The 26101-nt window shown below is 52.3% G+C and overlaps 1 protein-coding gene across 1 annotated transcript in view; it reads left to right on the top strand.

The window, feature by feature from the left end:
- The first annotated feature begins 768 nt into the window (after positions 1-768).
- The window catches only part of MYO1H (myosin IH), a 41300-nt gene continuing 15967 nt past the window's right edge, over positions 769-26101 (top strand). Inside the window, exons 1-17 of the mRNA XM_036449747.2 lie at positions 769-822; positions 1255-1326; positions 12840-12952; positions 13336-13549; positions 15031-15146; positions 16564-16762; positions 18129-18209; positions 18569-18748; positions 19614-19712; positions 19966-20079; positions 20665-20736; positions 21967-22086; positions 23433-23500; positions 24241-24346; positions 24604-24684; positions 25242-25333; positions 25935-26029. Of these exons, the coding sequence (XP_036305640.2) occupies positions 769-822; positions 1255-1326; positions 12840-12952; positions 13336-13549; positions 15031-15146; positions 16564-16762; positions 18129-18209; positions 18569-18748; positions 19614-19712; positions 19966-20079; positions 20665-20736; positions 21967-22086; positions 23433-23500; positions 24241-24346; positions 24604-24684; positions 25242-25333; positions 25935-26029 (1876 nt within the window). The remainder of the gene's footprint in view (positions 823-1254; positions 1327-12839; positions 12953-13335; positions 13550-15030; positions 15147-16563; positions 16763-18128; positions 18210-18568; positions 18749-19613; positions 19713-19965; positions 20080-20664; positions 20737-21966; positions 22087-23432; positions 23501-24240; positions 24347-24603; positions 24685-25241; positions 25334-25934; positions 26030-26101) is intronic.

The raw sequence follows: 26101 nt of genomic DNA, 5'->3' as shown, positions 1-26101 counted from the left end.
TTGACCTGTTCGCACGCCTCCCAAGAGAACTGGTTTCCAGCAGAGGTAGGAATTCTGAGATCCAGCGTGGGCCGTATCCATGGGCCATCTCCCATTTAGACTCAAAGTCTGGGTCCTTGTGAGAGCCAAGAGCTTGTGAGCAAAGTGGACCATCTTGGAAGGAGAATTCTATTGTAGAAGCTGCTATTACTTGCTTGGGCTCTTAAGGGATCCTTTATTGTTATTAGAGGCCTGGTGCATGAAATTCATGCATGGAGGGAGGGAGTGGATTCCTTCAGCCTGGCCTGCACCCTTTCCAATGCAGGACCACTGGTTCCTAACTGCTCACCTGCCTTTCTGCCTGATTGCCCCTAACCACCTCTGCCTGATTGCCCCTAACTGCCCTCTCCTGCCAGCCTGATCACCCCTAACCACCCTTTCCTGCCAGCCTGATCGGTCCTAAGCGCCTCTGCCTCAGTCCCTGCCACTGTGGCTTTGTCTGGAAGGAGGATTGGACGACTGAAAGACGTCCTGTCAACCCAGTATAATATATTACCCTTTTATTAATATAGATTATTTGTTAATTTTCACCCGAGGATACTTTTCCCGCTGATTTATTTTTAGAGAGAGTGGAAGGGAGAGGGAGACACAGAGAGAAACACTGATGTGAGAGAGAGACACATGGATCGGTTGCCTCCTGCATGCACCCTGACCAGGGAAGGAGCCCACAGCCTGGCCCTGTGCCCTGACTGGGAATTGAACTGGTGACCTTTTGGTGCCCAGGACTTGATGCTCAAGCAGCTGAGCTTCACCAGCCAGGGCAACATTGTAGTTTGTCCATGCGTAAGCGCACACACGGGCTATTTTGGCATCTGACAACGAACAAGAACAAAATGGACACACAGGGAACCCGGGAGGGCGGGCATCCCTCCACTATGAACCCTCAGGCTGCCGGTGGGCTTGCTTTCCTGCAGCCTGAGGACATAAACTCTCCCCAAAGGAGCCGGCAGAAGGTCCCAAGGGGTGTTCCCGCTGAGCGGGGTCTAGGTGGAGTAGTTGAGAGAATTCTTACTTTTTATTTTTTTATGCATCGCTCAAGAGGGTCCCAACTTCCTCTCATGGGTGGCAACCGGTCGGGAATGTCGGGGACTAATCAAAGATCAGCAGTGGCTGTAACGTAACCTCGAGGCAGGTCAGGTTTCCAGTTCGTATCGCTCCCGAGCGGCCCGAGGATGCAGTCACTGCCTCCCGGGATGAATTTTTCATGCCGCCCAGCCCAGCGAGCGAGCCGCTCCTCGGACCTTGCTGCTGCTGCTGCTGCTGCTGCTGCTGCAGGACCAGAAGCCAGTGAGAGCCAGTCTGGAAGGGCTCGTGTGGAGTGACTATTAGCCACGCACTCTCCTCCTCCCCCCGCTCCCCCCGGGCAGGATGGAGTCCAAGGTAACGTGACCTCATCTCAGCATCCTCTCCGCTGCCCGGAGCCTCTAAGTGGGCCTCCCAGCCGAGCCCCCAGGGGGCAGGTGGATAGGATGCTGCGATTGTTGGGTGAAGATGTTATTTAAGATGCTCCCCCTCTTCTTGGTTGGGGGCCGGGTGATCTTTTAGAGCCACGGTGTGAGGTGCTGACAGTCCAAGTTGGTCTGGGTGCCGTGGGCGGCAAACTGCGGCCCGCGAGCCACCTGCGGCTCTGGCCCCTTGAGCGTGGCTCTTCCACAAAGCACCACGGCCTGGGCGAGTCCGTGTTGAAGAGGTGGCGTTAGAAGAAGTTTACGTTTAAAACATGTGGCTCTCCAAGGACACGGCCATCGCTGTGCTGTTGGTGTTTGGCTCTGTGGACGCATGAGTTTGCCGACCACGGGCCCGGGGCCGTGTCTCTGTCCGTGACGAAGGATGCGGTCTGTGTTGTCGGCGTGCGGTCCTGAGGCTGCAGGACACGTGTGGCTGCTGAGCGTGTGACATGCGGCTGGTGAGACTGGGGCTCGGACTGGTACGTTTCGCTGCATTTGAATCCACCGAAACGTCTGCAGGTGGCCGGTGGCCGTGGCGTTGGGCGGGGCAGGTAGAACCTTGAATAATAGATGGTGACCTAATAGCACAGACATCGTAGGTCATTTTGGCGCTTAGGTGTGAGACCGTGTGCGCGTGTGTTCTTTCTTTCTTCCTTTAAAAAAATAATCCCAGCCGAAACCGGTGTGGCTCAGTGGGTAGAGCGTCGGTCTGCAGACTGAAAGGTCCCAGGTTCGATTCCGGTCAAGGGCATGTATATTGGTTGCGGGCACATCCCCGGTAGGGGGTGTACAGGAGACAGCTGGTCGATGGTTCTCTCTCATCAATGTTTCTAGCTCTCCATCCCTCTTCCTTTCTCTCTGTGGAAAATCAATAAAGTATATTTTTAAAAAAATTAAAATCCCAGATACTATGTGTTTACTTTTCAAGGTGCTGCCTCCACCTTGGTCCCGGGAAAGTTCACCCTCAGAAGGTCAAAGGGAGGTGGTTTTATTGGCGTGCTGCCAATGAAAAAAAATTCTCTGGTGCAACGGAAGTCGGAACTTTGAGTGTCCAGATTATTACCTCTCTCCAGGAGTTCCTAAAGGCCTAACGATGGAGGAGGACAGTTTGTTGTTGTTGTTTGCTGGTTGGTTTTGTGCATAGCCATCTCCCAGGTGGTCTATTCAGAAAGCACTGTTTGCGGGAGGATTACTTTTCCTTCTCTCGAGAGCTCAGAGGCCACAGAAGCATTTGCATTCGTGGGCAGAATAACGGAGTGGCCAGCCCCAGAAGCCTCACGCACAACCGAGAAACCCTAGCTCCGTCTGGCTTGTCATCGATCCATGCCGCCCATTATCCATTTCTATGGCACCTTGGCAACTGGCAACTTAAATGGCACTGCCCTCGGCCGGAACGTGCCTGACCCAGAGGTCCGGGTTGTACACGCCATCCCCGGGTTACATCTCCAGACAGCGGCTCTGGGAAGCGTGAGTCCCCCGGAGACGTGATTGATTGGTTGGTTGGTGGTCACGGCGACACTGGTCTCCCAGAGGAAATGCAACTGATAGGCCTGTCCTCAAGTGAGGTCTCTGGGCCATTTCCTGTCCTCATAGCTCTATGACGTCCATGCAGAAGTATGGATGTAGATTTATCTCTATGTGGTTTTATATACATATATTTTTAAAAATATATTTTTATTGATTTCAGAGAGGAAGGGAGGGAGAGAGAGAGGTAGAAACACCAATAATGAGAGAGACTCATTGATCGGCTGCCTTCCTGCACACCCCACACTGAGGGATTGAACCTGCAACCTGGGCATGTGCCCTAACCAGGAATCGAACCGTGACCTCCTGGTTCATAGGGCAATGCTCAACCCCTGAGCCACTCCAGCTGGGCTGTCTGTAGTTTTATATATATATATATATATATATTTTTTTTTAAATGAAGGGTGCTATTCTTCTTTAACTTGTTAATGAATTCCTAGATTCCCTTGGTAAAACATTACCTGAATGGAATACTCTAGAATATTAAAATACAAACTGCGGGTACATCCTATCATGTGGGTAGACCTCAAGGGCATTATTTTGGTGAAAAAAAGACAACCTCTAAAGGTTATGTACTGTATGTCTCCATCTACAATAATAAAAGCAAATCAACTGAACAGCCGAACAGCCGAATGACTGGCCGGACAACCTTCTGGACGAAGCTGGGGCTGCGAGGGCCTGCTTTTGCAGGAATTTTGTGCGTCGGGCCTCTAGTGTGATTATAGAGACAGAGAACAGACCCCTGATTGCCAGGGGTTATAGGTGGTTAGAAGTCTGAGGATGGTCGGTAAGACTATACGAGGTAGCATCCTGCCTGGCCAGCGTGGCTCCGTGGTTGAGCTTTGACCTGTGAACTAGGAGGTTGTGGTTTGATTCCACTCTGGCCACATACTCGGGTTGCAGGCTCAATTGCCAGTGTCAGGTGTGCAGGAGGCAGGTGATTGATGATTCTCTCTCATCACTGCTGTTTCTATCTCTCTCCCCCCCTCTCCCTTCCTCTCTGAAATCAATAAAAAATATATCTTTTACAAAGGTAGCATCCTTCGGGGTGATGGAACAATTCTGCATCTTGATTGCCATGAATCCATACATGTGGTAAAATTACATAGAAACACGCAGGCACACACGAGTGCATGTAAAAACCAGTGGTCAGTAGCCACAGCTTGAGCTGCCCGGCCAGGGCCAAGGGCCATGCATTTAGCATTTTTTTAGCCCCTCGTGATGCTGAAAAATAGGCCCGAGCAACTGCACGTTTTCCTCTCCACCTGCGACTCCCGGGCGGCAATTAAGACTCCACGTACTGCTCCCCTCCTCGCTGGGAGGCGGTCTAATCCCAGAGGTCACTGGGAAGCGGCATTCCGCCTGCCGGCAGTCATAATTACGCGCGTTCGGCGGTGATTAAGAGGCTGCCGTTGGAGACGAGAACGCCAACAGTCTCTTCAATGAAAAGACCGTCTGTCCCTCCGTGCGGCCGGCGAGCAGTCTGCGCTGAGCAAGCCGGACACCTGAACACATGCAGGGTGGTGATGCTTGCACCGTTCACCTGTGATCCTGGTTAGATCCCCGGCTGAGCCCCCTGCCACCAAAATAACATGGCCGTGCTTGCTCGCCTGAGGTGTGTTTGGCTTAAATCTCCATGCCCCTGAGCACCGTCTCACAGAATTGGGGATGGCACTTACAGAAGGGCTTCCTCCCTGAGAAGCTGACCCACCTATTTGTCTGTCTGTCTATCTGTCTGTCTGTGGAGCGACCGCCGGTTACGTTCCCGATAAGACACTGCTACCTGCTGTTGGCACAGTTACATGTAGGTTTGTGCTTGGTGACTGGGGAAGCAGCCGTGGGTCTGGAAAGATAATGTCCCAACTCTAGATGACCTAACTTGCAACGCTTAACAATGCTGGGAACGGGGAGGACCTTCAGTAAGAAGTATCCTGGCTTCACAGCCAAGGGGTGTGTCCCACACCACGCGACACGCATGTGGAGAGGGGCGTGTTTGCAATTCCGCCCTGCCGCTCCCAGTGCGTGCAGTCTGCAAACAGCGCTGATTCGGGAGTCTGGTTCCTAAGGAGAAGAGAAAGATGTGCTCCGTGGGGTGCAGAGCAGGGATCAGCACACTGCTTTCTGTACGGGTCTGAGGAGTCAGCACTGCAAAGCCATAAATACTCATCTCTGTTGTGGTGTGAAAGGGGCCACGGACAGACATAAACGGTAAGCATGGCCCTGATGCAATAAGTATTTATGGATATAAATTTGAATACCATAATTTTTTCATATTACAAAATAATGACATTACTATTTTCTTCTATACTAATAAAAGGGTAATACGCTAATTGCACATCCTTCCTGATAAAGCCAGGGCCGGAGGGAAGGCAGCCCGGGTCCCTGGTGCCAGAGGAAACTGGGGGAAGGAAGGCCGCCTTCTGCATGAATCTTCGTGCACGGGGCCTCTAGTGACATTATAAGATGGAATTACTAGCGGCCCAGCGCATGGGCCAGTGCACCTGGAAAGGAAATTAATTAGAAGAGCTATTTTAGTATTGCCCTTCGCCCTTTCTCTATAATAGAAACGTCAACCAAATTCACGACCAAAATGACAGATCGAACGAAACACGCGTGTGCAATTGGTGCCAGCAGGAGCATTTATATGTAGTGTTGCGCGTGCGTGAGTCAACACTTATTTATTTATCTTTATTATCGTACACAGGTAATAATTTAATAAAATAAATAAGTAATTTAATAAAAAGAATTAAATCGACGCTTATTTTTAAATTGCCAGTGCGCGTCCTATGTCCCGGTCTGTCAGTCGGTCCGACAAACGTATGGTCAGCCACTTAGCCTTTTATATATAGGTAGTAACACAGTATTATATTATATTATATTATATTATATTATATTATATTATATTATACGATGTTACTCTAATCATAGTTTGTTTGTTTTTTTAACTTGTGGAGGAAATTGGCAGTTGTCTGGACTCGGTCCGTAGGCCACAGTTTGCCGTCCTGAGACATAACACACCCCCACTGGCTTTAGCATCCCCTTGGCCGCTGGCCGGGCTTCTGCCGTTGTCTCCACTCTGAATTCCACTCTCTCCCTGCGGGCCCACGGGCCTTACCGGCACGTTCTCGCTGTCGGACTCCGGGACACAGCATGGTGGTCAGCAGAAGCGAGTGTAACACGCAAACGACGGCGGGGGGCGGGGGGGGCCTCAGGAGGGACAGCAGGACCGTTGTTGGAAATCTGTGCACGCCAGCACCTGTGTGGGCTCACTGTGTGTGTGTGTGTGTGTGTGTGTGAAACCACATGAGACGTGTTTCGGTCTGATACAGTCCAGCGTGATCCGCTACCTCTGTGCCGCTGGCCATACTTCCCCGCACCCCGTCAGGGAAGGATCTGAGTGTTAAACTGTTCTCGCCTCTTGAGAATGTCTTGCCCTAATCACTTTGGCTGAGAGGATAGATCGTCGGCCTGGGGACTGAAGGGTCCCAGGTTCGATTCCAGTCTAGGGCATGTACCTTGGTTTCGGGCACATCCCCAGTGGGAAGTGTGCAGGAGGCAGCTGATGGATGTTTCTCTCTCATCGATGTTTCTAACTGTATCCCTCTCCCTTCCTCTCTGTAAAAATCAATAATTTTTTTTTTTTTTTTTTTTTTTTTTAAAGAGAGAATGCCCTGACTGGTTTGGCTCAGTGGATAGAGCATCAGCCTGTGGACTGAAGGGTCCCGGGTTCGATTCCAGTCAAGGGCATGTACCTTGGTTGTGGGCACATCTCCGGTGGGAAGGGCACAGGAGGCAGCTGATCGATGTTTCTCTTTCATCGATGCTTCTGACTCTCTAACCCTCTCCTTTCCTCTCTGTAAAAATAAAATATATTTAAAAGAGAGAGAGAGAGAGAGAGCATATATCTTCAAAAATGCGACACCTATTTCCCAGCCTTTCCCACTAGCCTCCTAGGTCTCGGGCCTGAGCCGGGCTACACCGCCCAGGGCAGGCAGTGAGGGGATGTGCACAGAGCCCCTTGGAGTCGGCATGCGGCCCCTCCCTGATGTCGCCCGAGCTCGCACTGCTGCTACTGGGGATGGTTTGGGGATGAAACGATGGCCTTGTGTCCCCCAGGGAAGGCGGGAGGGGGTGGCCGGGGAGCCGCCAGCCCCCCGAGAGCTGTCCCCACCCCTCAGGCTGGGGATTTCTGCTCTGAACCCGCAGTCTGCGCGCCTCTCGCAGCTCCTCGCAGGGGACCTGACAGGCGGTCGTATGATGCAAGCTGACACGCTGAATGGGCCCCTCCGGGCCATATTCTTTACCTGTCTCTTTGCGTTAAAGTGGGGACGGAGGCGAGAGGGGCCGGGGGCGGGCGGGGGCTGGCAGGTGGGGTGCAGGGCCGGGGCGGGCTCCTGTGCCGGGGGACGGGGATCGCGGGGCGGGCTGCACAGAACAAATCTCTTTTGTCCCCGCCGCCGCCTGGAGCTGAGTGTCCGGGCGGGCGGGGGGCTGTGACCGTTACCCGCGCGGCGCCCGCCGCGGCCGGCCCCACCTCCGGGGAGCGGCTCTCCGGTGAGAAAAGGCGGCCCCGGGCCCTCGTCAATGGGCCGTGGCCCGGCCTTTGTGCCCGGACGGGCCGCTGTGAAATCCGCGGCGACGTTAAATGCTTTCTAATGAATAATCGCTGAAAGGAAATGGGGGCCGATCGGTGTCACGGATTGTACCGCATTAGCGTGTCCCCCCGGCCGCAGCCGTGTCGCCCCCGTGCGCACGGGGGCTGGGCAGGAGGGCCTTTGTGCGGCCGCGTTCCCAGCCCCGAGGCTGCAGGCCAGGGCCGGGCGATGGCAGCCCTGAGACGGCGGGCTTTTCAAGTCTCAGCCTCCAAAGGGGGGTGTGTGTGCGTGTGAACCGGGGAGGCTGTCTCCCTTGCTTTGCTTCCCCCACTCCCGCCCCACTTTGATTTGGGGACGCGAGGCAGCTCGCCCCGACCCCTGTCCTGCACGGCGGCCACAGGGGCAGCCTTTGCAAGACGCTCGGAACCTGTTTCTTGCAGATAATCAAGGGGTTCGCGGGGATGGATGGTTTGGGGCTTTCTCCTGGCTAAAAGTTTATATATATATATATAGAGGGAGAAACATCTATCAGCTGCCTCCTGAACACACTCCCTACTGGGGATGTGCCCGCAGCTGGAATCGAACTTGGGACCCCGAGTCTTTGCATATATCTTTGCAAATACCCAATTTTTTTTCTCAGGCATAGACCCAATCTCTGTGCTTCTTGGATCACTGTGGAGGTGTCAGCTTCAGAGTTCAATGCTTTTTTGTTGCCAATTAGACAACCACCATAGCAGATCCCTCTCTCTCTCTCTCTCTCTCTCTCTCTCTCTCTCTCTCTCTCTCTCACACACACACACACACACCTTACTAATAACGCCCAGGGCGTGGAGATGGAAATCACTGTGATGTGCTGATGCTGTTAGGCTAACAGCCTCAGGAAGGTGTAGCTTTTCAAATTGCCGGCCGCCTGCCTTCCTGGGGTAGCGGGTAGAGGTATTTGTTCCCTGAAAAAAGCCCCTTTGGTCCTCATGGGGGTGTGTGAACTGTCACCCCAAACGTCCACAGTCTTGCTTCCGTCCACGAGAACAGTGGTTGAAGTGCTATACTAAGGAAAACAAATCAGATAAGTTAATAAAACAAATGTGAGTTAGCGATGTGGACAGAAGTGGGTCTTGTGTGCAAGCATCTGCCTGAAATTCTTGTTGGCATTGAAAGCTTTAGATGCAGATTCTGTGTTAGAGGAGGAATAGAAACAGAAATCAACACTTTCTCTCTCTCTCAAATCAACAAGGAGAGAAAGAGAGAGAGAAAGAGAGAGAGAGAGAGAGAGAGAGAGGAGAGAAAGAAATATAGATTTGTTCTTCCAGTTGTTTTTAAATATATATATTTGTATTGTTACTTGTTTGAAATATTTCCTTAGAAGAAATTCTAAGGAATCATATCACTGGGCCAATATCTATAATCATAAAAGAGTAATACGCTAATTAGACCAGATGTCTTTCTGGAGGATCTTCTGGATGAAGCCGGGTCTCTGAGGGAATCCCGGGTCCCGGGTACCTACTGGCGCCAGAAGGAAGCCCGGGTCCCAGGTGCCGGAGGGAAGCCGGTGCCGGCAGCAGGAGGAAGGCCGGCCTACTCTTGCACAAATTTTGTGCACTGGGCCTCTAGTAGATATACTGTGCATTAGCCTATGGCAACATCGCATTTCTGAGGGATAGTTAAAATGCACTATGCCGCCCTAACCAGTTTGGCTCCGTGGATAGAGCGTTCATGCAGACTCACGGGTCCCAAGTTCGATTCCGGTCGGGGGCATGGACCTTGATGTGTGCACATTCCCAGTAGAGGGTATGCAGGAGGCAGCTGATGGATGTTTCTCTTTCATCGATGTTTCTAACTCTCTTACCCTCTCCCTTCCTCTCTGTAAAAATCAATGAAATATATATTTTTAAAATGTACTATGCCATTGCAGTGTATGGGGCTTTTAATCTCACGTCAATGCTGTGTGTGATCCTCTCCCTTGCGTGTCTTTTTGTGGGAATGACCTGGTGCCAGCTGCTTTCATTTGTTTGCATTTAACTGTAATGGACATTGAGCAGGAAGGGGAACCTTTGGCCTGGACGTTGGGCCCTGAGCTGGAACAGACTTCCCTGAGAGAGGGGGGCATCTAGGCAGAAACGGGGTAGATCGAGCTTCTATTTGGAAGAAAGGCTTTTAGATTCTCTTCTCGGCCCTTTTCTTCCGTCTCAACCCTTTCCCCGGGGGCGACCTGGAGCCTTGCCCGCAGGTGGTGAGCGAGGGATGGGCGGACAAGCGCTGGAGTGGAGCTGCCGGTGTGAATTCTGCCTCCCTCACGCACCACCAGCGGGCCTGGACGGGGGAACGTCTCGCTGGCTGTTTATGACTCCCCTGTTTGATTCCTTAATTTAGGAAGTTTGGTCAAATCTCTTTGAGCTGAACGTCCCATAAGGCCCTGGGATGGCTGCCCGGCTCTCACTCTCGTAAGCACAGCACCCTCCCATCTCCAGGGCAGATAAGAAAGAAGCTTTGTCTCTCGACCGGGGTGGCTCAGTGGTTGAGCATCAACCCATGAACCAGGAGCTCACTGTTCCGTTCCCAGTCAGGGCACATGTTGGGGTTGCAGGCTCAACCCCCTAGGAGGGGGCGTGCAGGAGGCAGCCGATCGAAGACTCACTCTCCTCATCTCCTCATGGATGTCTCTGTCTCTCCCATTCTCCTTTCTTCTCTCTGAAATCAGTAAAAACATTTTTTTTTTTTAAAAAAGGAAGAAGCTTTGCTAATCTCTACACCCTCCTCCTGTGGAGATCTGGCTGTAGTCATATTTGTGGGTGCAGCGCTGACAGTATTTCAGGCTCCAGCCTGCTCCCAGTCGGGGCTTCCTGACTGCTCGCCCACAGAGTCTGGCTTTGTAATATTCTATCTTCTAACCATTATCTGACTCATACGGTTGGGGACAGAAGCGAGTGCCACAGAGCTGATGTGGCATCTGGCGCTTCTCCCAGTGCTCTCCCTGGTTCTGTGCAAACCAGCCCCCCTTCTTTCCCTCCCCCACCCCACCCCCCACCCCCCGCCGTGAAGTGTGCTCTTGGACCGAGAAAGACACTTTCCCAAGGTTGTGCTGCCCGCAGCAGGCAGACAGACATGGGATTTGAACCTGGGCCGGCTCCCGCTGCAAAGTCCTTGTTTTAATCACTGCGCCGTGCTTCCTCTCTTATAAAAAAACAAAACAAAACAAAACAAAACAAAACAAAACAAAAATCCCAAAACTTTAAAGTGAGAATATTCAGAATCACTAACATTTTTCATCTAAACTCGGTTTTCAACCTTAGAGAGCAGGTGATTTTTCTTCTAGCTCCATTTGGCGAGTGTAGGGAGACCCCTGGTGGCCGTTTGTGTGTTTTGTTTTGTTTTTTTAAACTTGTATCATGGGAAATTTCAATTACATTTCAAAGTAAACAGAATAGCGTAATACATCCCTCCCGTACCCAGCTTCGGCAACCGGCCCTGCCATAAATGTTTCCGTGTGTACCTCCGCCCACTCCCATCCCCGCCCCACTGATTATTTTTATGGCTCTTTAAAAAAAAAAAAAAATGTAGCCCTGACTGGTTTGGCTCCATGGATAGAGCAAGGGTCCCAGGTTCGATTCTGGTCAAGGGCATGTTCCTTGGTTGCAGGCACATCCCTAGTAAGGGGTGTGCAGGAGGCAGCTGATCGATGTTTCTCGTCTATGTTTCTAACTCCCTCTCCCTTCCTCTCGGTAAAAAAATTAATTATATATATATAATTGTTATATATATATAATTATATATTGTTATATATATATATGTAATTATATATATATAAATCCATGGAAAACTATCTTTGGGTGAGGATTAAAAACCAAATAAAATACAAATAAATAAAATGTACATATCTACAACGTGCACGCCATCTTCGCACGCATCCTGACGGACAGACCCACCCTCATAACCCCCCCGCCCTCCGGGGCCCGAGAACGTGTCCGTCCGTCCCCGAACCGCCCTCTGCCAGACCCCCCCTCGAACCCGGCGGCGATTGTTCCGAGGTGCCCCGTGGATGGGCCGTGCTCGTCCCGGCGTCTCCCGTCCACGGAGGCCGAGGGCTGCGGCCTTTGTGTGCGGCCCCTTCACTGGCAGAATGTCTGCGAGAGCCACTGCGTCCCAGGCCCTCGGCCGCCCCCTTTGATCGCGGGCCCGCTCGGTGGCGTCCATGCTCCGGGTGATGGGAGTTTGGATGGTGTCCAGCCGGGGGCCGGGGTGAATAAGGTGGATGGGAACCTCCGTGTGCAGGTCTTTTCTGCAGGCGCGTGTTGACACGGGTCCCGTGTCGCTGCGGGGACGGGACGGCGGGATCAAAGGCAGAGGCATCAGGAGCTGCCAGGCTCCCCCGACGACTCCATCCCCCTGCACCTCCTGACCACGTGTGAGCGCCCGTCAGAGCCACGTCCCCGCCCAGACCGGTGTTGTCAGTCTGTCTGCTTTGAAAGGGCGGCATCTGCCGAAGCCGATGTGGCTCAGTGGATAGAGAGTCAGCCTGCGGACTGAAAGGTCCCAGGTTCAATTCCGGTCAAGGGCATGTACGTTGGTTGCGGGCACATCCCCAGTAGGGGGTGTGCAGGAGGCAGCTGGTGGATGTATCTCTCTCATCGACGTTTCTAGCTCTCTATCTCTCTCCCTTCCTCTCTGTAAAAAAAATAAATAAAAATTAAAAAATCAGTTGAAAGGGCGGCATCTCACGGTGGTTTTCCTGATGACGGAGGTCACCCAGCTTCTCTCCAGGGCCGTGGTTCTCAACCTTCCTGATGCCACAACCCTTTAATGCAGTTCCTCACGTTGTGGTGACCCCCAACCATAATATTATTATTTTTTTAAACTTTTTGTTTTGTTTAAATATATTTTTAGTGATTTTTTTTTTTTTTTTTTTTTTTTTTTACAGTGAGGAAGAGAGAGGGATGGAGAGCTAGAAACATCGATGAGAGAGAAAAACATTCATCAGCTGCCTCCTGTACGCCCCCTACTGGGGATGTGCCCGCAACCTAGGCACATGCCCTTGACTGGAATTGAACCCGGGACTTTTCAGTCCCCAGGCCGACGCTCTATCCACCGAGCCAAACCGGTTTCGGCCTAAAATTATTTTTGTTGCTGCTTCATCACTGTAATGTTGCGACTGTTCATGAGTGGTAATGTAAATATCCGTGTTCTCCGGTGGTCTTAGGCTCTGCAGCAGCGGTTCTCAACCTGTGGGCTCAACCAGAGCCTTAGACCATCGGAAAACACAGAGATTTACATTGCGGTTCATGAACAGGAGCACAATGACAGTGATGAAGCAGCGACGAAAATAACGTTATGGCTGGAGGTCACCACAACGTGAGGAGCTGTGTTAAAGGGTCGCGGACACGTCCATTCGTGGTTGTTGCTGTTTTTTTGGTTTTTTTTAATTAAATATATTTTATTGATTTTACACAGGAATTGAGAGGGACAGAGAGTTAGAAACGTCGATGAGAGAGAAACATCAACCAGCTGCCTCTTGCACACCCCCAACTGGGGATGTGCCTGCCACCAAGGTACATGCCCTTGACCGGAATCGAACCCTGGACCTTTCAGTCCGCAGGCCGACGCTCCCGGCGGCGGTTGCTGCTTTTATCATCATCGGCCTCCGGCCTCCCTCGCCAGCCGTGAACTCCCCGCGGAGGCCGCATCCTGTGCTCGGGGCTCTCCCCGTCCCCGGGCTCGTCCGCCGTCCACCTCAGACGGCAGAGGGAGCCGGGACCACAGGCAGCGGAGGCCCCTCTGTCTCCGCAGAGAGAAGAGGCGCGGCGCAGGCACATCCGCCTGCACATGGAAGGCGCGCTGACCGCCCGCGACAAGGTCGGGGTGCAGGACTTCGTGCTGCTGGACGCGCACACCAGCGAGGCCGCGTTCCTGGACAACCTCCGCAAGCGCTTCCGGGAGGACCTCATCTATGTAACTACCCCTTCCTGTCCTCGGAGGGCCCCTCCCGGGGGGACCTCATCTACGTAACTACCCCCTCCCCAGCCGTGTCCTCCGGGGGCCCCCTCCCGGGGGGACCTCATCTATGTAATGTACCCCCTCCCCAGCCGTGTCCTCCGGGGGCCCCTCCCGGGAGGACCTCATCTACGTAACTACCCCTTCCTGTCCTCCGGGGGGCCCCTCCCGGGGGGGACCTCATCTACGTAACTACCCCCTCCCCAGCCGTGTCCTCCGGGGGGGGCCCTCCCGGGAGAACCTCATCTATGTAATGTACCCGCTCCCCAGCCGTGTCCTCCGGGGGGGGCCCTCCCGGGAGAACCTCATCTATGTAATGTACCCCCTCCCCAGCCGTGTCCTCCGGGGGGCCCCCTCCCCGCTCCGCAGCTCTGAGCGATAGCTCGCTCTTGGGTCAGCCAGGGAAGGGCGGCGTGGAGGGACCCCTGTCCGAAGCCCTTTCATCCTTTGGGCTGAAGGCCTTTTTGGCGGGACAGTGAGACACACAGACTGAAACCCGTCTCAGCCTCAAAAGGGAATCTCTCGGCCTGTGTCCCTGGAGGGTCTAGGGTCTCAGGTAATGTCTTGAGGGCTCTTTCTCCATCTTGTGGGATCTTTCCCACCTCTCTGGTTTCTTTCTTAAAAAAAATAAATAAATTATATATATAAATAATTATTATTATTGGTATTTTTACAGAGAGGAAGAGAGAGGGATAGAGAGCTAGAAACATCAGTTTATAATATTCTTTATTATCCACAAGTGAGTGAGATCCTGTGGTATTATTTTTCTTTCATTGACTGGCTTATTTCACTTAGCATAATGTTTTATCCAGGTTGCTGCAAATGGTAAGAATACCTTCCTTTTATGGCAGTGTAGTATTCCATTGTGTGGATGTACCATAGTTTTCTGATCCACTCATCTGCTGTCGGGCACCTAGGCTGTTTCCAAGACTTAGCTATGGTAAATTGTGCTACTATGAACATAGGGCTGCATATATCCTTTCTGATTGGTGTTTCCAGTTTCTTAGGATAAATTCCTAGGAGTGGGATTACTGGGTCAAATGGGAGTTCCATTTTCAGGTTTTTTTTTAGGAAACTCCACACTGTTCTCCACAGTGGCTACTCCAGTCTGCATTCCCATCGGCAGTGCACGAGGGTTCCTTTTTCTCCCCATCCTCGTCAGCACTTGTCGTTTGTTGATTTGTTGATGTTAGCTATTCCGGTATTTTTTCAGAGAGAAAGAGAGAGGGATAGAGAGCTAGAAACATCAGTTTATAATATTGTTTATTATAAGAGGCGTGAGATGGTACCGCATTGTCGTTTCGATTTGCATCTCTCCCACCTGTCGTAGGTATCACGTTCTATCCCCAGCTCTGAATGAACGCGGGGGGGTCACAGCGCGTGATGGTGGCCGCCTGCACCCTGAGATTCCTCACTGGTGCTTTGGTCCGTTCCTCCAGACATACATCGGCACCCTCCTTGTGTCCGTGAATCCGTACCAGGAGCTGGGCATCTACACCCTGAGCCAGATGGAACTTTATCAAGGCGTCAACTTCTTTGAACTGCCACCTCATGTGTAAGTAGCACGCATCAGCTCATCAATAGGTATTTTTCTACTTCCTTCCTTCGTCTCTTTTCCCCCTCCTTTTCTCCCTTTTTCTCACCCACCCATCCATCCATCCATCTTCACTCATACATTCCAAATCCTGGACACATATTTATTATATTCTGTGTCTCACTCATTCTGTATCTGCTGCCTTGTAAAATAAGTCTGTCAACACTGTAGGAAACATCAGCAGATCATTGTGGCATCTTGGCTTAAATACCATGAGAGGTGGAATCTTTTGAAAATGCTAAGAAGTCTTAAGAGTGGCTAGAGAGGCATCTTCTCTGGAAGTGGGTTGCTACTGCTCCATCTACTGGTGCCTGGGTGTCATAGCAGCGAAGTGAGGTAGAAACTTGGCAAGGCTGCAGATCCCTAAGGCAAGCTTTGATGTGGGCTTTGCTGACTTTCTTAGTTCTCCTTCCTGGCTGATTTCTGGGCTAATACTGATGTCCTCCCTCCATTTTTCTTGGCAACTCATTCTCTCGCCTCTCAGGGTGTTTATAAACCTTTCCGTATGACACTACCACCAATGATTTCCGAAATGGCCAGCTTTCAAACTCGGCCACATGCAAAGATGATGATCTTGGGAGAACTTCATGCTTTGGTTTCTGATCTTGGAGATAAATCCCGCGTGAGAGTTTTAGCTGTGGTTGTAAAGATATCACAAAGGTTTTTAAATCTTTTTGGTTTCCTGTCCCTACACTCTTTTTAAATTTTTTATTTTTATTTCAGAGAGGAAGGGAGAGGGAGTGAAGGAGAGAGAGAAAGAGAGAGACAGAGAGAGACAGAGAGAGACAGAGAGAGAGAGAGAGAGAAGATCAGAGAGAATCATTGATTGGCTGCCTCCTGTTCACCCTCCACTGGGGATCGAGCCCACAACCCAGGCCCGTGCCCTGACCGGGAATCAAACCGTGACCTCCTGGTTCATAGGTTGACCCTCAACCACTGAGCCACGCCGACTGGGCTGTCCTACATTCTTAATAACCTAGGTTTTGAGAGAAAATGGGAGATCTTATTATACCTATTGAATTGTTTAATATTTAGAAAAGTTGTTTTTACCTACAACTCCTACACCATCTCTTGGGATATAATTTAGTATCTGGCTTATGTTTATAAGACATGTTGATAGATTAGACAAAATGAATCTGTTAAGTTAAAAATTACTGCTGCTCATGTACGATCTGAGCTGTGTCATCCAGTAAGTACACTTCCTGTGTGACCCGTGAGGGGGTTGTGATGGGTTTGATCTCTGCCTGAGCCCCGTGTCCTGGGGCCACGGTCCAGATGACGTGGCTGCCTGGAGGCAGGGTGCTTTGTGGGCGTCAGAGCCGAGGGGAGTCGTGTGGTGGCCACGTCCCACTCCTCCCGCTCTGTCCTCCCTCCCCAGCTACGCCATAGCGGACAACGCCTACCGCATGATGTGCTCGGAGCGAACGAACCACCTCATCCTCATCTCCGGAGAGAGTGGGGCGGGGAAGACGGAGGCCTCCAAGAAGATCCTCCAGTATTTCGCCATGACCTGCCCCATGACCGACTCGCTGGAGATCGCCCGGGACAGACTGCTGCTCTCCAACCCGGTGCTGGAGGTAAGCACCCCCGGAGGCCCGATCAAGGGGGGCTCCCAGGAGTGCGCCACGTCGGAAGAATCCCCGGAGCAGGTCCGTCACAATGGGAAGGTCACGGGCTGGGAGTTACGAAGAGGGGTGTCGGGCGGTATTGAGGTTGAGGGCTTGACTTTCAAGTCCAGCGGGCATGATGATCATCCCGGGCCAGCCACGCAACCAGCACACTTGAGAGTCATTCCGCACCCTGGGGCCCATTTTCCCATCTGTGTAATGGGTCTACTCATAGCCCTCACCTCCTGGGAAGTGTTGAGGTTTAAATGAGATGACTGCATAAAATGCACACAGCAAAACCAAGAAGCACTAAAATAATGCTCAATTTATTAATATTTTTATTATTTGCTTAATAGATTTTATTGATTTTTTTATAGAGAGAAAGAGAGAGGGATAGAGAGTTAGAAACATCGATGAGAGAGAAATATCAATCAGCTGCCTCCTGCACACTCCCAACTGGGATGTACATGCCCTTGACCCGGATCGAACCTGGGGCCTTTCAGTCCACAGACCGACGCTCTATCCACTGAGCCAAACCGGTCCTGGCTACATTATTACTATTAATTAAAATCATTTGGATCATTCTGTCTACGCTTGCCATTCACTGACTGGCAGGATGATTTTGAATAAGTTACTTTTTCCAGTGTCTTTGTTGCCCTCCGGGTAAAAGGTTTTGAAAGTTGGAGGAGTTTTCCCAGGGGGCCTTTGGGATGGAAGAAGAAGAAGAAGAAAGTACAGCTTTCAGCCCTGGCTCCCTGAATTGTTCCTTCTAGCACAGCAAGGGCTGAGGGTCCTAGACGACACCTCTCCTCGGGCCATTTCTAATCTGCTCCTGGATTGGATCCCAGGGAGAAGATATGGCTTCCCCTTTCTATTTATTTTTTTAAAATACATTTTATTGATTTTTTTTACAGAGAGGAAGGCAGAGGGATAGAAAGTCAGAAACATCGATGAAAGAGAATCATTGATCAGCTGCCTCTTACATACCCCCTACTGGGGATGTGCCCGCAACCAAGGTGCATGCCCTTGACCGGAATTGAACCTGGGACCTTTCAGTCTGAAGGCCAGCGCTCTATCCACTGAGCCAAACCGGTTTCGGCAGGTTTCTCCTCTTTTCTGTTCAGGTCCAACTCTAGTTGTTGGCGTCAAACCCTCTGTGGTTGGTGATTCCTTAGGAGATAAAGTACAGCTTTCAGCCCTGGCTCCCCCACTCCCCCGCCTGTTACTATAACATGCGTGTCCTCTGGCTCAGGAGGTGGATGCGCCGAGTGGTGAGCTGAGGCCGGTGGGTGGCAGTTGGCTCAGCGCTCCCCTCTCCCCGCTTTGTATCCCAAAGGCCTTTGGAAACGCCAAGACGCTCCGGAACGACAACTCCAGCAGATTTGGGAAGTACATGGACATCCAGTTTGACTTTAAGGTAACACCCGGGACCCCCTCGCTTGCCGGCGACGGAAACCCACCCCAAGGTGGCTCCTCTCAGACGGAGCCCGGGAGACACGGGTCCTGGGAGACGGATAGATCCGGCTCCATTCCGCTTCAGAGTTCCTCTTCTTGGAAAATGCCAATACGAGGGCGGCTTGGTGACTGTTGTCATCGCCTCTTTATTTTATTTTATTTTATTTTATTTTATTTTATTTTATTTTATTTTATTTTATTATTTTTTATTTTATTATTTTTTATTTTATTATTTCATTTTACTTTATTTTATTACTTTATTTTATTATTTTATTTTATTTTATTTTATTTTTATTTTCATTTTTTGGTCCTGCTTTGAAGGGCATCCCCATCGGCGGGCATATCATCGGGTACCTGATAGAAAAGTCTCGGGTCGTCTATCAGAACCATGGGGAGCGGAACTTTCACATCTTCTACCAGCTGCTGGAGGGCGGCGAGGAGGAGCTGCTGGCCTACCTGGGGCTGGAGCGGGACCCGCAGCTGTACCGATACCTCGCCCAGGTGGGGGCCCACCCCCGGCTTTGGAGGCCCTTCCGGGGAGGGGGAGGGGGGGACGCGGGTGTCTGGGGGGCCCTCAGAGGGATGGCTAAGACAGTGGTTGGCAAACTCATTAGTCAACAGAGCCAAATATCAACAGTACAATGATTGACATTTCTTTAAAAAAAAATGTATTTCTTTATTGATTTCAGAAGGAAAGGAGAGGGACAGAGAGAGAGACATCAGTGATGAGAGAGAATCATGGATCAGCTGCCTCCTGCACAACCCCCACTGGGGATCGAGCCTGCAACCTGGGCATGTGCCCTGACCGGGAATCGAACCAATGACCCCTTGGTTCCTGGGTCGAGGCTCAACCACTGAGCTACACCTGGCTGGGCAGACATCTCTTTTGAGAGCCACATTTTTTAAACGTAAACTTTTAACGCCACTTCTTCAAAATAGACTTGCCTAGGCCCTAGCTGGTTTGGTTCAGTGGATAGAGCGTCCGCCTACGGACTGAGGGGTCCCAGGTTTGATTCCAGCCAAGGGCGCGTGCCCGGGTTCCGTTCCGGCTAGGGGAAGATCTTCAGTTTCTTTTTAAGCAAACATAGCAAGAAGAACCTTTTAAAAAACACACAGAAATGTGTGCCATGAGTATGTGACTTGGGAAACTTGCCCAGGATGGGGGTTTTAAATGAAACTTCCAAATGCATGGGACAGAGCAGCCGCTGGCAGGGCCCCCGGGCTGGATGCTCAGAGGGAAGTTCCCACCTCAGGACGTCACGTAGGCCCGGACTCGCACCTTGAGGAGAAACGCGTTCTGGTTTAGGAACAGCTGTTCGCTGTCCTTGTACCAGGGCCCCTCAGCGGCCCGCCTCTGTGCCAGCAGGCTCATGTTGCCAGCGAGTCATCCATGAATGACAGGAATGACTGGAAAACCGTCTCCAACGCCTTTGCTGTCATCGACTTTACCGAAGACGACCTGGAGGTACGGGCCTGTGCCGAGAGGCCTGGAGCGGAGGGACAATCCTGGTTTCCTGGGGATTGCCTGGGCGGGGGTCAGACTCAGCCAACAGGCATGCAGGACACAGAGGCCCTGGTCTGGGGAGGGAAGGAATTCTGACCCTGAGCTCAGGGCAGGAAGTGGCGTGGTTTTCCCTGGGTACCCCCTCCGATGACATGTATCGACTAGGCAGCCGCGTCTTCTCTCCTCCTCCCCCTCCTGTCTCCCGCGTTCCCAGAACCTCTTTGGCATCATCGCCAGCATCCTGCATCTGGGGAACGTGTGCTTCATAGAGAACCGCCAGGGCTGTGCCACCATCCCCGTCATCAACGAGATCAAGTGGATCGCCAAGGTGGTGCTGCTCCGGAGGTGGGGACGCGGGGTTGGGGGCGCGGGGGGAGCGAGGCAGCGGGATGCCCGTGTCTCAGTGGCTGACACCGTGTTCTTGCAGCTGGTGGTGGTGAGGAGGTAGGAGGTGTGTGCATACAGGGGTGCTGGGGGCTGGGGTGGCCGGAGGCGAGGGTGGCTGGTGGCAGGGGTGGCTAGGGATGAGGGTAAAAGCCAATTGGTTGGCCGAAATGGGTTTGGCTCAGTGGATGGAGCGTAGGCCTGCAGACTGAAAGGTCCTGGGTTCGATTCCGATCAAGGGCATGTACCTTGGTTTCGGGCACATCCCCGGTAGGGGGTGTGCAGGAGGCAGCTGGTTGATGTTTCTAACTCTCTATCCCTCTCTTCCTCTCTGTAAAAAATCAATAAACTATATTAAAAACAAAGCAAAACAAAGCAAAAACCCAGTTGGGTGGAAAAGCTTTGCATTAAAGCTCAGTGATCACTCGGGGCAGGTGGCCCTGAGCCTGGAACCTCCGTGAACTCTTTCTAAGCTCCCCAGTCTGACCAGACCTCTGAATGGCTTTCGCTGTGGTTTTCGTTTGTTCAGCTCCTGGGGGTCCAGCCGGCGGCTCTCCTGGAGGCTCTCACCCACCGGAAGATCGAAGCCCAAACCGAGGAGGTAACCACAGCTCAGGGGGGGCCCGGGCCTGCCCCTCCTCCGCTGCAGCCACAGGTCCCGCCTGGCCTGGCCTGTCATCGCACACCTTCCCTCCTCCGGGCCTTCGCACTCGCCGTTCCCTCTGCCGGACGCTCTTCCCTGCGCTGCATCGGCTGGTCCTGCTCCTCCAGGCCCAGGCCACTCCTGCTCACGTCCCCCTGCCCCACGGCCCCGGGCGCGTCTCCTTAGAGCACGTGTCACTCCCAGCCTGAGAACAACGTGGCTCTTCTCGGTGTGACTTATTTTTTTAAGTATTTTTTTAATATATATTTTATTGATTTTTTTTACAGAGAGGAAGAGAGAGGGATAGAGAGTTAGAAACATCGATGAGAGAGAATCATCCATCAGCTGCCTCTTGCACACCCCCTACTGGGGATGTGCCCGCAACCAAGGTACATGCCCTTGACCGGAATCGAACCCGGGACCCTTCAGTCCACAGGCCGACGGCTCTATCCACTGAGCCAAACCGGTTTCGGCATGGTGTGACTTATTTTAAGTATTTATTTTATTTTTTATTAAGAGAGAGGAAGGGAGAGGGATAGAGAGAGAGGCATCGACAAGAGAGGAACATCATGGGTCGGCTGCCTCCTGCAGGCCCCCTAACTGGGGATCAAGCTCGCAACCCGGGCATGTGCCCTGGCTGGGAATTGAACAGGCAACCCCGTGGTCCTGGGTTGATGCTCAGTCTCTGGGCCACACCCGCTGGGCTGTGTGACTTACTGTTCAGTAAGTCACACAGCCCAGCGGGTGTGGCCCAGAAACTTTGTGTGACTTACCCTCAAAGGCTGACCTGTTTGCCTTGGGCGTGGCTGTGTCTCAGGAGCTCGGCACAGTGAAGTAGCTGCTCGGTGCATGTGTGCAGGACAGGGTGGGGATGTGGGAAGCATCCTCCCCGGTGGTCATCATTCAAGGCTAATTTGAGCCCTGGCTGTGGCTCAGCTGGTTGAGTGTCGTCCTGTGCACCAACAGGTCACCGGTTCGATTCCCCATCAGGGCTCATGCCAGGGTTTCGGGCTTGATCCCCAGTAGGGGGCGTGCAGGAGGAGGCCGATCAATGTTTCACTCTCACATCCACGTTTCTCTCCTTTCTTCTCTCTAAACATCCATTAATTAATTTTTTTTTAAAGGCAGTTTTGAAAACTCTGGGGACTTTCTTTTAAGCTCTGCAATGATGCACCGGTGTTCTTCCAGGTGATCTGCCCGCTGACGCTGGAAAACTCTGTCTACGCCAGAGACGCCATGGCGAAGGCCGTCTACGGGCGCACGTTCACGTGGCTGGTGAACAAAATCAACGCCTCCTTGGTGAACAAGGTCAGTCCCCTGTTGGCTGCTTGTGCTCACGCACTCGGTGATGTTGTGTAACTTACACCAAGCCTGGCTGGCGTGGCTCCGTGGTTGAGTGCTGACCACCTATGAACCAGGAGGTTACAGTCATTCCTGGTCGGCAGGGTTGTGGGCTCCATTCCTAGTGTGGGGTGTGCAGGAAGCAGCCCATCAGTGATTCTTTATCATCATTGATGTTTCTCCCTCCCTCCCTCCCTTCCTTCTTCCTTCTCTCTTTCTCTCCTTCCCTCTATTCCTTCCAGATCAATTGGGCTGAAACTGGTTTGGCTCAGTAGATAGAGCATCAGCCTGTGGACGAAGGGTCCCAGGTTTGATTCCGGTCAAGGGTATGTTCCTTGGTTGCGGGCACATCCCCAGTAGGGGGTGTGCGGGAGGCAGCTGATGGATGATTCTCTCTCATTGATGTTTCTAACTCTCTATCCCTCTCTCTTCCTCTCTGTAAAAAAAATTAATAAAATATATTTTTAAAAATAAAAATAGTCTTTAAAAAAAAAAGTGGGCTTGAGAGTTGAAGAGGGTTAAGCAAGGCAGTGACTCCGGAGGGGAGGGGTCACTGCTCAGGTGACGGATGGAGAGCTGGGTGGGACGGATGGGGAGCTGGGTGGGATGGAGGGGGAGCTGGGTGAGACGGGTGACGGAGGGGGAGATGGGTGAGACGGATGGGGAGCTGGGTGGGACGGGTGACGGAGGGGGAGATGGGTGAGACGGATGGGGAGCTGGGTGGGACGGATTGGGAGCTGGGTGGGATGGGTGACGGATGGGGAGCTGGGTGGGACAGATGGGGAGCTGCGTGGGACGGATGGGGAGCTGGGTGGGATGGATGGGGAGTGGGTGGGACGGATGGGGAGCTGGGTGGGAAGGATGGGGAGCTGGGTGGGACGGGTGACGGATGGGGAGCTGGGTGGGAAGGATGGGGAGCTGGGTGGGATGGGTGACGGATGGGGAGCTGGGTGGGACAGATGGGGAGCTGCGTGGGACGGATGGGGAGCTGCGTGGGACGGATGGGGAGCTGGGTGGGATGGATGGGGAGTGGGTGGGACGGATGGGGAGCTGGGTTGGACGGGTGATGGATGGGGAGCTGGGTGGGATGGATGGGGAGCTGGGTGGGATGGATGGGGAGCTGGGTGGGACGGTGCTGGGTGGGACGCAGCAGGCTGCAGACAGGAGGGGCTTGGAAAACGTCTCCGCCCTGCGGTGCTTGTTGGAGAGAGAAGGCGTGAGCTGTGTAGCCAGGTCCCACTTGGGGGGCAGCCGCCAGGATTGCATGTCTCGGCGTGAAAGGCCGGACGTGAACAGTGTGTCCTTCCGACTAGGAGTTCACCAAGAAGACCGTGATCGGGCTGCTGGACATCTACGGGTTCGAGGTCTTCGACAAGAACGGGTGAGGCCCTGTGCGTCTTTCTGTCTGAGTCCGCTTTCCGGCCTCGCTCCTGTGCGTGGAGTCACTTCCCCGATCCCCGAAACCCTCCGGGTTCGCACAGACCCGCGGGCCCAGCAGTGGAACAACCTTGGAGAAGGCACACGTCTTCTAGCTCGACTCTGATCGGTCCACTGAAGTGTTTGATTAATGAGGATTTTGATCTTACTATATCAGAAAGCATCCTTAAAAATAAGAGAATGTGCCCTGACCGGTTTGGCTCAATGGATAGAGCATCAGCCTGCGGACTGAAGGGTCCCAGGTTCAGTTCCAGTCAAGGGCATGTGCCTTGGTTGCAGGCACATCCCCAGTGGGGAGGGTGTAGGAGGCAGCTGATAGGTGTTTCTCTCTCATGTTTCTGGCTTTTTCTCCTCCCTTCCTCTCTGTAAAAAATAAATAAATAAATAAATAAATAAAAATCAATAATATATATAAAAGAAAAAATAATAAGGGAATACAATAAGGCTGAGGGCAACAAATGAACAAACAAAACCAACAAACAAAAGTATAGACACAGACACAGTGTGGTTGTTAGCAGAGGGGGATGGGGGATGGGGATGGAGAGGAAGAGGGTGAAGAGCAGCAAATACATAGTGACCAAAGGAGACTAAACTTTGGGAGATAAGCACACAACACAATATACATAATTGTACACTTGAAACATATAATAGTTTTTAACTTTTTTTTTTTTTTTGCATCTCCAGTTTTGAGCAGTTCTGTATCAATTACTGCAATGAGAAGCTTCAGCAGCTGTTGATCGAGAGAACCCTAAAGGCGGAGCAGGCGGAGTATGAAATGGAAGGGATCGAGGTAAACGTCTTGGTGTGTTTTCTCCCCATCTGAGACCCCCGTGAGAGACATTCCCCTGAGAAACAGGACTGCATTGGCCACTTTCCCCGATTCTGTGCTCCTTCTCTGCGAATGTCCCGGGAAGTGCTCTTGATATTCAGAAAGGATTATTCTTTTTCATGTTGGAGATACACATCAGGTTTTCGAAAAAATGTCGGAAAACCCGTGTGAAAAAGATACATCTGTTCCTCTAAACTCTCCCCTCGTTGTCCTGGCAGTGGGAGCCGATCCAGTATTTCAACAACAAGATCATCTGCGACCTGGTGGAAGAGAGACACAAAGGGATCATCTCCATCCTGGTGAGCACGTGGCTGCTGGCTTAGAGCGATGTGTGCAAGGACCTGCAGCCTCTTGAGAAAAGGCGGAAGGACCAATTTAGGGAGATGGTGTAGGCCAGTGGTCAGCAAACTCATTCGTCCACAGAACCAAATACCAACAGCACAACGATAGACATTTCGTTGGAGAGCCACATTTTTTAAACGTAAACTTCTTCTAACGCCACTTCTTCAACATAGACTTGCCCAGGCCGTGGTGTTTTGTGGAAGAGCCACCCTCAAGGGGCCAAAGAGCCGCACGTGGTTCGAGAGTCGCGGTTTGCCGACCACGGGTGTAGGCAGAGGGTGGTGGAGTTGATTTTTCATGGAGTTTCCGGTCTTCTCTGGGTCCGTGGTTCTCTTGGGGGGGAAAAATCTGAGGACATGTGATGGGCTAGGCTCCCTCCCCTGAAACACTCACCTGAACTTGAGGGAGACGACCGCCATTGAGCGCAGGGCCCTGTCACAGCTGGGGAGAGCGTTTGAACTTGGACTCGGTGGGGTGTGTTGCTGTGGCTCAGGCTTCTCCTCCTCTTTTGAAGGATGAAGAATGTATCCGTCCTGGTCCTGCTTCCGACTTGAGTTTCCTGGAGAAACTGGAGGAGAAAGTGGGGAAGCATGCGCACTTCCAAACGTAGGTACTGCGTTGGGTGCGCTGTGGCATCACCGCACGGTATTCCCGTTTTCTTAGGGGTGTGGGCGGTGCTCCCCAGGGCAGCTACGGCTTCATAAATACCGTTATGGCGCACACACGTCAGAGTCAGCAGACCTCGGATAAGGCTGATGAGATGCCGTAGGAACTTGACTCACACACACACACACACACACACACACACACGTCAAGAAAAAAGTATTTTAAAAAGGATATTTTCTAAGTATTTTAGTCTCTCGACATCGTAAAAATATAAGGTGGTAAAATCGTTTCTTAGTTGTCACTTGGAAAAACGGAAGTGACTTCATTGTAAAAGGAAATGCGTTTTTGCGATTCATGCATGTTTTTATTCCTCGGTGCGTGTGGGAACGGAGGGTCTCATGTCGCCCTCGGCTCCAGCCAGGGCAAAATGGGCAGCAGGGTTTCCTGGGAGCTGCCCCCAGTGGTCAGCTCTCCGTGCTGGCCTTCAGCCGACCGCTGGGTCCCGAGCACCGTCCAAGGCTCTCCTTGGCTTTGAACTTGGGTGCATGTTGCGGCTGACACGTAGAAAGGTTCAGCCGTGTCTGTGTCCCTCTCGCTGCAGCCGGAAGCTGGCGGGCCCAAAGGGCCGGAAGAGGATCGGCTGGATGGAGTTCCGACTGTTCCACTACGCGGGAGAGGTCACCTACTGCACCAAAGGTGAGTGCCGGGCACCGGGCACAGCCAGGCGGGCCTCTGCGTCCTCTGGGCAAATGGGGCGACCCATCCCGG

The sequence above is a fragment of the Pipistrellus kuhlii genome, unplaced genomic scaffold, assembly GCF_014108245.1.
Source record: "Pipistrellus kuhlii isolate mPipKuh1 unplaced genomic scaffold, mPipKuh1.p scaffold_m20_p_20, whole genome shotgun sequence".
Taxonomy (NCBI): domain Eukaryota; kingdom Metazoa; phylum Chordata; class Mammalia; order Chiroptera; family Vespertilionidae; genus Pipistrellus; species Pipistrellus kuhlii.
The sequence above is the reverse complement of the archived record's forward strand: the minus strand, read 5'-3'. Positions and strand labels throughout refer to the sequence as shown.